Source organism: Mesoplodon bidens (assembly GCF_964165515.1).
Source record: "Mesoplodon bidens genome assembly, chromosome: 14".
NCBI classification, from domain to species: Eukaryota; Metazoa; Chordata; class Mammalia; order Artiodactyla; family Ziphiidae; genus Mesoplodon; species Mesoplodon bidens.
In genome coordinates, this window is record NC_138170.1 from 69,050,666 (window position 1) to 69,064,194 (window position 13,529).

The following is a 13,529-nucleotide window of genomic DNA, read 5'->3' on the forward strand; positions in this document are numbered from 1 at the left end:
AAGCCACAGATTCCAGACTGAAAGTACGTGATTCCTGTCAAGAAACATGAACATAAAGAAACCTGTTCCAAGACCATTCTTTTGAAATTTCAAAACATCTAGGATAATGAGAAGATTCTAAACAGAAAAAAGTAGTTCACATATAAAGATTCAAGAATTGGGATGGCAGACATCTCAACAGCAACATAGAAGCTAAACGATAGTGCAGCAATGCCAACAAAATTCTAAAGGAAAGTTATTTTACATTCATTTATATAAAACAGACCCTTCCAAACTATTAAGTGTGAGAATAGAATTAATATTTTCAGTCAAGTTCTTTGTAAAAATCTGGTTTGAATCTAGGTGGGATTGTAAATTGGTACATTTTTCTTAGAGACAGTATCTCCCTTAAACTAAATATGCCCTTTGAGCATCAGTCGCACTGCCACAGATTAAAAATATTCATTTATTGGGACTTCCTGGTGCTCCAGTGGTTAAGACTCCATGCTTCCAAGGCAGGGGGCACAGGTTCGATTCCTGGTCGGGGAACTAAGATCGCACATGGTGTGTGGCGTGGCCAAAAATTAAAAAAATAAAAATATTCATTTAGTCAACAAATACTTATAGAAGGTATACTAATATGCCAAGCACAGGTTTAGGGCCCAAGAGATGTGGTGATAAACAGAACAAAGTTTCTTCCTATTATAGAGCCAATATTCTACTTAAATTCAGTTAAAGTCACAATTTTAGTGTCTTCATTCAATTGCAGTTGAAACGTGGAGTTACAAAATTAAGAAAGTATGGGCCAAGAATTTCTGACTTTCGTAACACAACTAGGAAAATTTAACTAAAAAAAGAAGGCATGGTATATTTAAGTTTGACCTAATGGCCAAGAAATAAATGAAAATTCATCTTCTTTCATGCAAATAGGGTTGTATGAAAAATAAATTAATACATGTCAGTGTTTAAAATAGTGCCTGACACTTAGGAAGCCCTATATAAATGTGTTTACTGCTGCTGTCATTGATCACTGTTGTTATAATTACTACTAATATTTCAAATTTATGGAGACTTGCAATTTTGGAATACTGAACTTTATAAGTGTACTGTAGTTATTCAACACAGAATTCTGTGTTGATTGGATCAAGCTTGTTTATCTGAAAAATAGTTCAGCCTTTTTCCCCCCTTGTTTTTTGGGCTGCTTTTGGTATGACTTGATTTATTAATAATTGAGAGAGATGTGTTGAAATCTCCTATCCTAATGGTGGCTTTGTTCATTTCTCCCTGATGTTCTATCAGTTTTCATTTCACATATTTTGAAGCTACCTTATATTAGATATTTTCAAGTTTAAAATGTTCCTGGTGGATTGAACCCCCCCTTTTTTTTACCTTGTCAATCACTGATTAAGTGTTTTACTTAAAGTGTCTTTCGTTTGATATTACTAGAGGTGCACCAGTTTTCCTATGGTTAGTTTTTGCCTGTTACATTTTTACGTTGTTCATTTCTATGTCCTTGTACTTTAGGTATATCTCTTTACACAGCATATAGCTAGCTGAATTTTCTTTATTTTCAATTCAATATGTAAATCTTTTTTCTTTGGTGAATTTTATCCATTTATATTTATTATGATTGTTAATCTATTTGGACTTGTTTCTACAATCTTATTTTTTTCTTGATCTTTGTCCTGGTTTTTTTGTTTGTTTCTCTTTTTTTTAATGAATAACAAATTTTTTTTGGCTTGCCTCAACCTTTTTTTTTTTTTTTTTTTAATTTTTATTGGAGGGATTTCCCTGGTGGTCCAGTGGTTAAGAATCCGCCCTTCCCCTGCAGGGGGCTCAGATTCCATTCCTGGTTGGGGAACTAAGACCCCACATGCTGCTCAGTGCAGCCTACATAAATAAATAAATAATTAAAAATTTTTTTTGTTGGAGTATAGTTGATTTACAACTTTGTGTTAGTTTCAGGTATACAGCAAAGTGATTCAGTTATACATATACATACATTCATTCTTTTTTAGATTTTCTCATATAGGTTATCACAGAATATTGGGTAGAGTTCCCGGTGCTATACAGCAGGTCCTTGTTGGTTATCTGTCTTATATAGTAGTGTGCATGTGTTCATCCCAAGCTCCTGATTTATCCCTCCCCGCCACATTTCCCCTTTGGTAACCATAAGTTTGTTTTCTATATCTATAAGTCTGCTTCTGTTTTGTAAATAAGTTCATTTGTATTTCTTTTTAATTATATTCCACATATAAGTGATATATAATATTTGTCTTTGTGTTTCTGACTTACTTCACTTAGTATGATAATCTCTAGGTCCGTCCATGTTGCTGCAAATTGCATTATTTCATTCTTTTTTATGGCTGAGTAATATTTCATTGTATATATGTATGACATCTTCTTTATCCATTCCTCTGTTGATGGACATTTAGGTTGCTTCCATGTCTTGGCTGTTGTAAATAGTGCTGCAATGAACATTAAGGTGCATGTGTCCCTTCGGGTTGTGATTTTTTTTTCCAGATATATGCCCAGGAGTGCAATTGTTGGGTCATATGGTAGTTTTTAAGTTTTTTAAGGAGCCTCCATACTCTTCTCCATGGTAGTTGTACCAATTTATATTCCCACCAACGGTGTAGAAGGGTTCCATTTTCTCCACACACTCTCCAGTATTTATTGTTTGTAGACTTTTTGATGATGGCCATTCTGCCTGGTGTGAGGTGATACCTCATTGTAGTTTTGATTTGCATTTCTCTGATAATTAGTGATGTTGAGCATCTTTTCATGTGTTTTTTGGCCATCTGTATGTCTTCTTTGGAGAACTGTCTATTTAGATCTTGTGCCCATTTTTTGATTGAGTTGTTTGTTTTTTTGACATAGAGCTGCATGAGCTGTTTGTATGTTTTGGAGATTAATTCCTTGAGAATTCCTTGAGACTGTCTTTTCTCCATTGTATATGCTTGCCTCCTTTGTCATAGATTAGTTGACCATAGGTGCATGGATTTATCTCTGGACTTTCTATCCTGTTCCATTAATCTATATTTCTGTTTTTGTGCCAGTACCATGCAATTTTGATTACAGTAGCTTTGTAGTATAGTCTGAAGTCAGGGAGCCTGATTCCTCCAGCTCCGTTTTTCTTTCTCAAGATTGCTTTGGCTATTCGGAGTCTTCTGTGTTTCCATACAAATTGTAAAGATTTTTTTTCTAATTCTGTGAAAAATGCCATTGGTAATTTGATAGGTACTGCATTGAATCTGTAGATTGTTTTGGGTAGTATAGTCATTTTGACAGTATTGATTCTTCTAATCCAGAAACATAGTATATCTCTCCATCTGTTTGTGTCATCTTTGAATTCTTTCCTCAGCATTTTATAGTTTTCTGAGTACAGGTCTTTTGCCTCCTAAGGTAGATTTATTCCTGGGTATTTTATTCTTTTTGATGCAGTGGTAAATGGAATTGTTTCCTTAATTTCTCTTTCTGATCTTTTGTTGTTAGTCTATAGGAATGCAAGAGATTTCTGTGTATTAATTTTGTATCCTGCAACTTTACCAAATTCATTGGTGAGCTCCAGTAGTTTTCTGGTAGCCTTTAGGATTTTTGTGTATAGTATCGTGTCATCTGCAAACAGTGATAGTTTTACTTCCTCTTTTCCAATACAGGTTCCTTTTATTTCTTTTTCTTCTCTGATTGCCATGGCTAGAACTTTCAAAACTATGTTGCATAAAAGTGGGGAGAGTGGACATCTGTATCTTGTTCCTGATCTTAGAGGAAGTTCAGTTTTTCACAATTGAGAATGATGTTAGCTGTGGGTTTGTCATATATGGCCTTTATTATGTTGAGGTAGGTTCCCTCTATGCCCACCTCCTGGAGAGTTTTTATCATAAGTGGGTGTTGAATTTTGTCAAAAGATTTTCTGCATCTACTGATGATAATATGGTTTTTATTCTTTAGTTTGTTAATGTGGTATATCACATTGATTGATTTGCATATATCGAAGAATCCTTGCATCCCTGGGATAAATCCCACTTGATCATGGTATATGATCATGGTATATTGTTGGATTTGGTTTGCTAGTATTTTTATATGTTGTCCATTTTAATTCCTTCATAGTTTTTTTCTCTCTCTGCTGAGTTTCATATGCATTCTATTTCTGTTCTATTAGTTTTAGATGTGCAACATGATGATTTATATATGTATATAGTGCGAAATGATTACCACTGTAAGTAAACATTCATCACCTCACGCAGTTACATTTTTTTTACCTTGTGATGAAAACTTTTAAGATTTATTCTTTTAGCAAAAAAGTGGCCATCTTGATTTTCTTCCAGAACTATGGAAGTACTTTATAACAATTTAGCACTGATCTTTTTCTATTTGGACTTAAATAATATTATTATCTGACGTTTCGCTTCTTTGTTTTTAATCTCACAGATCAGGCACTACAATGCTATTGTTTTATGCAGGCATGTCTATCTTTCTCCATTGTATTCCAGCCCATCCATCTGCAGTGATTTTCCTTCCTGTAGTACAGGTTTTTGAGAACTTTATTTAGAGCATGTCTCTTGGTAGAAAATGCCCTCAATTTTTGTTATTTCTATAAATATCTTTGTTTTATGTTCATTCTTGAAGGAGTTTAGTATACATATCATTATAGATTGATGGTTATTTTCTCTCACCATTTTATAGTTAACCAATTTGTTACAGATTCCTTCGTTGTTAAAATGCTTGCCATTGTTCTGTTCCTTTTTAGGAAATCTTTCCCTTCCTTATGGATGCTTCCAAGCTATTTCTTGTTCTTTGATGAGCAGTTTTACTAAGCATGGATTTCTTTTCATCCTGCTTTGAATATGTTTTGCTTCTAGATCTTTAGGTTTGTGGTTTTCATCAGTTCTGGTAAATGTATTGCTGCGAATTATTCAAATATTTCCTTTTCCCATTCTCTTAATTTCTTCTTTCTGGGTCTCCAGTCAAGCACATATATTAGACCTTCTCATTCTGTCATTCATGTTTCTGCTAAAGCTCTCAAAATGTTTTATCTGTCTTTTCTATATTCTGGATAAATTATTTGGCTATAATTCCCTCCTGTTTAATCCACTCATGGTATCTGATTTCAACAATTTTTAAAATTTAGTTTTTCAAAGTCTTTTTGTTCATTCCTGATTATTTTAGCCCCATCTTTACAATTACATTCTTTATTTCTTTAATTATTTTATACATAGCTATTCTGTATTCTATGTATGTGACAATTTCTGTGATAGCAGTACTTCTAGGTCTAAATCTTTTATTTCTGGTTACTGCTTATTTTCTGTCATACTGGCATACCTCCTGGTTTGTCAGGGTAATCTTTGTTAGGCAGTGCTGGATTTTAATTTGTAGGAATCCTATGGGCCTAAGTTAAGGGGAATGCTTTCCTATCAAGGGAGATGACTTTTGTTTCTGCCAGGAGCCAGAGGTTACCCACATCCAGGACTGTGTAACTTTATGCAAGTATTCCTAATTGTAGAATTTATGGATCCTAGATTCCCATGCACCTTAAAATTTTGCTGTGTATTGTTAAATTTTCTTCTAATAAGATTATACTGATTTCAGCCCCACCAGCATTATTTGAAAGTGGTTTTTGCTTTTTCCGTGAATAGTCCCATCACTATATTGCAATATTTGCCATTTGATAGACAAAACATGTTCATTAGTTTAACTGACATTTCTTTAAATATTAATACCTTAGCAGCTATTTATGGTTAGTCAACTATGAATTGCATGTTCATTCCTTTTGCTCATTTTTCTCTTGGTGATATTTATCTTTTTCATGTTGATTTATAGATGCACATTTAATATCAAGAATAGTAACCTTCTGGGACTTCCCTGGCGGTCCAGTGGTTAAGACTCTGCCCTTCCTTTGCAGGGGGCATGTGTTCGATCCCTGGTTGGGGAACTAAGATCCTGCATGCTGTGTAGTGCAGCCGGAAAAAAAAAAAAAAAAAAGAACAGTAACCTTTTGTCATGGCTTGCAAATATTTTTCCAAATTAGTCTTTTTGGTGCAAAAGTTTTAAACTGTGTATTCAAATCCATCAGTGTTTTGAAAGACTGAAACCTTCCTATTGTGAACAGATTTTCTGTTGACTGCTAAGCTATTCAATCATAACATTTTTAGCTAATGCAAATAAAATTGATGAAAATAATTATCACGGGAAGGGAAAAAGAGCCTCAGTATGATTTATATATATGTATATGAATTTTTCCATTTTTTAGTCATTCTGTGTATGTATTATTTATTATAAACTTCCCTAGTTCCATTTGAGAAATGATCGAGTCTCAAACATACAATGTATTTTTAGTATGGGAAAAGATGTACTTTTACAGACCTTATTCCATTTTTGCAGGGAAGATAACTTATATTCTTTTATCCTTTATGAACGAATAAAACTTGGCTTTGTTTATTTCTGAGAACCTGAAGTGTTACCTTCTTCACAGTGTGATATTTGAAAGTACTTACAACCGTGGTTTTTTTGCACTGCAGAGGAAGGTATAGTTTAGATAGAAACAGGAATGTGAAGGAGGCCCAAGTGATTCTTTTCCACATTTTTATAGGGCAAATGAAGAGGACTAAATGTGCTGAAATTGACGTTGAGACACCAGACTCCATTCTAGTTAATACAAACCTACGAGCACTAATCAACAAACACACCTTTTCAGTCCTTCCTGGAGATTGCCAACAGCGACTGCTTCTACTACTTCCAGAGGTGGATCGACAGGTGCGTCCTTTCAGACATATCAGCAGTTTTATAACCCATCTGGGGCTTCCTTCAATCATCACCTTTAGAACTCCTTAAGACTTTTTAAATGGCTTTTGTGTGTACCTGTAAAGAAGTGATATCAAAGGTGTTAAACAAGAAATAATATTTCTTAATAGGTTGGCCCTGTAAGGCTCATAAAGGAAAAGAACCCTCTTATCAGAAATATCAAGATTATGGAATAAAATTTGTCTAGCTATCATATTAGGATGTAGACATCCGCAGAATATAGTTCAGGAGGAAGAATTGTCTTTCAAGGCATTACACTGGGGTTTTTTAATGGATTTTTGATGGGATTAAGAATGTTAATTATTTTTCCTTATTTTGTTAAATTTTTCTAAAACAAACATTTATTGCTTCAGTAATAAGTTTTGAAATCCAATATAAGTTATATTCCTTAAAAAAACAAAACAGTACCCAGAAGAAATGCCAAAGGTTTGGAAGAGTCTAGGCAGGGACCAGAGAGATTTAGGTTGGTCAGGAATAAGGCAAAAGTCGAAGACTTAGGCTTTCATCAAGGAAGGAGTGACTAGCAAGTCACTCCCCCTTTTGATCTTCTGTTTCCTCCTCTGCAAAAGGATCATTATGATTTTGTGAGGTTTGTTCAAATCTGAGATTTTTTTTTTTTAATTAATGATTATTTAGAAGTACCTGACTATATTCGAAGTAATCTGTTAGGCACTCCACTTTTTTCTAATTATTATAAAAACGTTATGAGAGAGAGTTGTTTTCCCTGGTTTACAGTAAGAAAACTAGATATATTCCCTAGTCTATAGAAAAGTCAAAACTAAATCTTTGGGCTTCCCTGGTGGCGCAGTGGTTGAGAGTCCGCCTGCCGATGCAGGAGACACGGGTTCATACCCTGGTCCGGGAAGATCCCACATGCCACGGAGCGGCTGGGTCCGTGAGCCATGGCCGCTGAGCCTGCGCGTCCGGAGCCTGTGCTCCGCGATGGGAGGGGCCACAACAGTGAGAGGCCCACGTACAGCAAAAAAAAAAAAAAAAACTAAATCTTTCTCATTCTGAAAATCATTCTTCTACTAGACTGTATTGATATCAATTTCATATTGCTATGAATCAGCACCTGTGAAAGGTCAGATTCTATTTCTGGGGAGTTCAGATAAGTCAGGTATACTACCAGCAGTAGGGACAAAGAAGTAAAACTGATCCTTTCCAGCTGCTGCTCTCCCCACCTTAACACTCCTTGGAGAAATTATAGCTTTGGGGATGCCCAGTTCTTGGTTAGAACAAGTTAGGAGACTGAAGTTTTGGCAGAGTTTTTAGAGAGCTTCTCTTCTTGCTAGAGATTGCTCTCATCTTTTTTAAAGACTCAAATTTTAGGTTGGGACTAATAACACAAGACCTAACAGAGGATATATCTATAGAATTCTAGTGTGGGTTCCTCAGAACTGTCTTTTGACTAATGGCCCTTATCCTATCTTAGAAGGAGAATTGCCACATGTAATTTCGGAATTAAAAGGGACTTTAAAACTTACCCAACTTCCCATTCCTGTGGGGTATTTTTTTTTTTTTTTTTGCGATATGCGGGCCTCTCACTGTTGTGGCCTCTCCCGTTGCGAAGCACAGGCTCCGGACGTGCAGGCTCAGCGGCCATGGCGTGCAGACCCAGCCGCTCCACGGCATGTGGGATCCTCCCAGACCGGGGCATGAACCCGTGTCCCCTGCATCAACAGGCGGACTCTCAACCACTGCACCACCAGGGAAGCCCCCTGTGGGGTATTTTTAATAAGAGGCTACTTGCCTGTCTTTTTCAGTTACTGTGGTGGGAGGACATAGTAATCTGAGAATATGGAGTATGGGGTTTATTAGTGAAATTATTAGTGAATTTATTAATGAAATTCTGCTTCATTGTCAGATGAAATTTGGAGTTTATCAAAAATTCCGGTTATTACTAGCATGAAACATTGGAAACCATCTTTTAGTGTATGGAATACTCAACAATGAACAGTCGAAAAACATTATTTAGACCAGAGAAAGGAATAAGGGAGGGGCATGGATTAAAACATCTCTCTTCACATATATTTGAAGGCCAATCTTTGGAAGAGGTAAACTTCTTCGTTTCTCCAGGAAGCAAATTTGGGGTTAAAATAACATTTTTTATTTGTTTGTTTGTTTTTGTTTTTTTTTAAATTAATTTATTTATTTATGGCTGTGTTGGGTCTTCGTTCCTGTGCGAGGGCTTTCTCTAGTTGTGGCAAGCAGGGGCCACTCTTCATCGCGGTGCGCAGGCCTCTCACTATTGCGGCCTCTCTTGTTGCGGAGCACAGGCTCCAGACGCACAGGCTCAGTAGTTGTGGCGCACGGGCCTAGTTGCTCCGCGGCATGTGGGATCTTCCCAGACCAGGGCTCGAACCCGTGTCTCCTGCACTGGCAGGCAGATTCTCAACCACTGTGCCACCAGGGAAGCCCATAAAATAACATTTTTTTAAACAGTTGGAGCTATTAAATTGTAGAATGGATTGACTTGTTTTGGAGAAACTTGCACAGCACTGGAATATTCAGGGAGATGTTGGATGACCTGTCCTCATAGGGAAGCCTGTTACTCCTTTGCCAAATCTATAGAGTACAAATCAGCAGCCAGCAAACTGTAGCCCACAGGCCAATTTCAGCCCACTGCCTGTTTCTGTAAATAAAGTTTTATTGGCATTCAGCCACTCCCATTAGTTTCTGCATACTATCTATAGCTACTTCTGCCACAGTGTCAGGAGTTGAGTTGTTACAACAGAGAGTATATGGCCTATTCGTAGTCTGTCTCTTAACAGGAAAAGTTTCCAATTTCTGCTCTAGGGCCAGGGGAAAATAATATTGGCCCAGATAGATTTAGAAAATAAAATGAGTTGAGTTCCTTAATCCCTAGGATGTCCAAATAGTTACCTAAATTTTCTTCAAAAAATTGTTTATGACTTTAAGCTTAAATTTAGTCTTTTAATCCATCTAGAATATTTTTTATATTGTTCTGAAATTGTGGCTCAGCGTATTTTCTACCGACTAGATGGCCAGTTGTTCCAGCAGTACATATTTACATAACCATCTTTTTCTCTCAGTTTGAAATACCATCTTTGTTATATATTCTATTCATTTACAGGCAGCTTATATTTATAGGCACTCTCTCCTCTTTCACTCATTTCTTTGTTCACTCTAATGCTAGTAATAATTGTTTTGATTGCAGTGGCTTTGTGTGGTATGCTTAATAATTGGAAAGGCAATTCCCCCCTCTCAGTTTTTCATATTAATTTTTTTTCCATGTGAATTTTAAGATCATTTTATTAATGAAAAATCTGCATAGAGATTCTGGTAGAAATCTAGATATTAACTTTGAGCAGAATGACAGTTAATAAAATTTCTAATGCAGAGAAGAATCTTAAAACCTTTTGGCAAGACATCACAAATCAAGTCAGTGAACAGATAGATTGGAGGAAATATCTTTAAAGTACGTGGAAGTTTTACTATGTATAACATGCAAAGGATTCTCACAAGATAGTTAAAAATAAGCATCCTCATAGAGTAATGAGCAAGTAATAGGAATTGGCATTTCACTAGATGGCAAATCTAAATATTCAATAAACATGCAAAAAGATACACAAAACTCTAGTAGTCAGGATGAAGGAAATTTTAATCATTTCAAACTCATTAATAGGCAAAAATTAAATAGCATGTTAATATCTCTTGTTTACAAGATAAGGAGTATGCTTGTGTATTTCTAGTAGAAATGTGAATTATTTTATTAGCCTTTCTGGAAAATAATCTAATAGTCTTTTAGTTACACACACACACACACACACACACACACAAATATTTCTTTGCTTTCAGAACCTATCCCATAGAAAAAAGCACTAGTATATTCATCTTTACTGGAATGCTTATTGCAGCTTTGTTGATTATGGGAAAGCACTGGAAACAAAATATATGTTTATGATCAGGAAATTGGTAAATGTATGGAGGGACATTCATACAGTGAAACAATCTGCAGCTATTATAAAGGAGCTAAAACTATGCTAGTTGACTTGGAGAGACTTCCACTTGTATTGTGTGAGGAAAGTAAGTTTCAGAGTGTAGTGTATGTAACTTGGTCACAGTTTTGTAAAACAAATAATGGACCTCTCAGAAAAAACCTCTTATATATGTATTTGTTTGCAGATGATTCTTTGAGTATAATTAACCAATGGGGAATGGAATTGAAAGGAGAGGAAGAAGGGAGGGGAGGTAAACAGGAAAGAAGTTTTTTAGAAAAAAAATAATATTACATTATAAAATAGAAGTGTCCATAATAAGCAGCATGGTATGATACAGTCATGTTTCTGTAAAATTTGACTTACACACATTCTTTTCTAAAAGGACAGGAACGTCAAATTCCACATGATACAATTGGCTTTCTTTCTAAGCTTTCTGTGGCTTATTCTTTGACCCAGGTTGGTCCAGATGGTCTGATGAAGTTAAATGGATCAGCCCTTAATAATGAGTTCTTCACTTCAGCAGCCCAAGGCTGGAAGGAAAGACTTTCAGAAGGTAAGTGTTCAACTTTATGTGTCTCCTAGGATGTGTATGCACTTGGAGGGCATATTTGCACCTCTGAGCCTCAGTGGGTATTTGCCCAGTTTTGGAAAGCAAAGGATAGAACATTTCATAAGGTAGAACTAGCTATTCTATGTGAAACACATTGCTAGACTTTTATTTAGAGCATGTAACCAGGTTTGGCTCCGGAAGGAGTTCAGCAGCATGTTTCTTTAAGGGTTTAAAGTCACCTGGTAAACTAAAAAAAATATAGACTTTTAGGCCCTATTCCTAAAGATTCTGTTTCATTAATTCTAGCTTAATGCCTAGGAATTGAAATTTTAATAAGCAGAATATAGAATTAGAGTTATTTTATGGTGCTGTAAATCATGGTTTGGTAAGCAGTGAGATAACTTCTTTCTTGCTGCCCAATCTCAATGAAACTAACAGTAAAAAGAATCTAAAAAACTAAGAACTTTTTAGAAAACTGCTTTGAGAAATGTTTCACGTACCATAAAATTCACCCATTTGCAGCATACAGTTCAGTAGCAGCCAGAGCATTTTAATAAATACAGGTTATGATCAAGAATTGCTAACTGTGGTTACTACTTTGCCATGTTTCTAATTCTGATCTAACAGATTTATAGAGGGTATATTGTAAGGCATAAAAAAGTGATTGATTGCGTTTGCGTAGCATATAGTATCGGTCGCTATTAGCAGTTCTTAACCCTGACTGCTCATTATAATCACTTGTGGTATTTTTTTAAAATACAGACATCCGGGCCCCTAAAACAATGATTTTGTTTTGCCTGCGCTTCAGAGGGTTTTTTTAATATCTGTACTTTTCACTGTAGTTGTTGACTTTTCCCTTCCTGTTTTTCTTTTTAGGGCAAATTCTGTGTAGAAGGGATCTCTTACTGATTACTTTCAACCTTTCTCTTCCTTAAAGATTTCCTTGAGCAGAGACCCCCTTTTTCTGAAAGAGTCAAAATCACATGAGCACTTTAAAACATACCTGTTACCAGTACTTTCTTTTAGAATAATTTGGATTTATGTTCCCTACTCCCCAACTTTTAAAATTAAATATTATCAACAGTGATACCTTGATTATTATGTTACCTTTTTTTTGCATATGAGCAGTCACTGCTATAACTATAGTCATGCGATCATATTTCATGAGCAGCAAAAACTTTGAACACTGTATACATGTGAACAGAACTCAATACTATTTATTCCTCATTCTATCAAGCACAGTAGACACAAGCAAAGAGCAGAAATTCAGAAGTTCTGGGTTGGATTCTGACAGCCAGATCCCTCTTCTCCCATTCACATACCTAGGACTGTGGTATCCACTATCCTCTCACACTTTTCCTTTCCCTCTTCTTACCCCCAGGAGGTCTTAAACTTCAAATCTACCATTTCCACTTCTTATTCTCTAATGTCCTGGGTATTAGAGAATAAAAAAACAGCCTATCTGAGTCACAGGTTTGAAGATGGCCTACCAAGCACATTCATTGTTCTCTACTGATGGAGTGGGAAGAATTAAGGTGTGGTTGGTAGTTTTGAAAATAAATGGCATATTCAGAGCAGCTGGGTCTTTGGCATATTGAGTGTCTCGTTGCTAGGGCACTAGACCCGTACAGTTTCTGGAACAATTAGAAAACTGACAACTCCAAAATAACTCCCACTTTTTTTGTTTTTTGCCACACTGTGCGGCTTGTGGGATGTTAGTTCCCCAACCAGGGATTGAACCTGGGCCCACCGCAGTGAAAGCACAGAGTCGTAACCACTGAGCAACCCGGGAATTCCTACTCCCTACCTTTTTACTGGAACCTCAAATGTCTTTAAGCAGGGCCATAACTGTTCATTATGCAGTTAGAGCTAACAGGCCTAAAACACAGGTTGCCTTGGAGAAACAGACTTTTTAATAATAAAGTGTCCAGTGGCATTATTTACTGAAAGCCTATGACCAAATGACTATTTTTCCAGTGGAAAAGAAATGACAGACTCAAGGTTTGTAAGAAATCTAGAGGGACTATGATATTTGAAGCAGAGGTGAGGGTTGCTACAAGGAAGGCCCAGAGATGTGGCCAGTTAACTTCAGCTGCGCACTGGCAACTCCATGGAGTGGCGTGCAAGGGTTTTTATTTCAACTGACGGCTCCTAGGTAGTTCCCCTTACAGTGGGGAATTTAGGGGAATTTTTGTTACTTTCATGTGATAGTATTCTGACTCCTGCATGAGTCT

General features: G+C 36.2%; 1 protein-coding gene across 3 annotated transcripts in view; it reads left to right on the forward strand.

The window, feature by feature from the left end:
- Positions 1-13,529, forward strand: part of ASXL2 (ASXL transcriptional regulator 2) — a 131,051-nt gene that overhangs the window by 99,548 nt on the left and 17,974 nt on the right. For all 3 annotated transcript variants that reach the window (XM_081253600.1, XM_081253601.1, XM_081253602.1), the window contains 2 exons: positions 6,569-6,732; positions 11,202-11,298. In XM_081253600.1, coding sequence (XP_081109726.1) covers positions 6,569-6,732; positions 11,202-11,298 — 261 coding nt within the window. The remainder of the gene's footprint in view (positions 1-6,568; positions 6,733-11,201; positions 11,299-13,529) is intronic.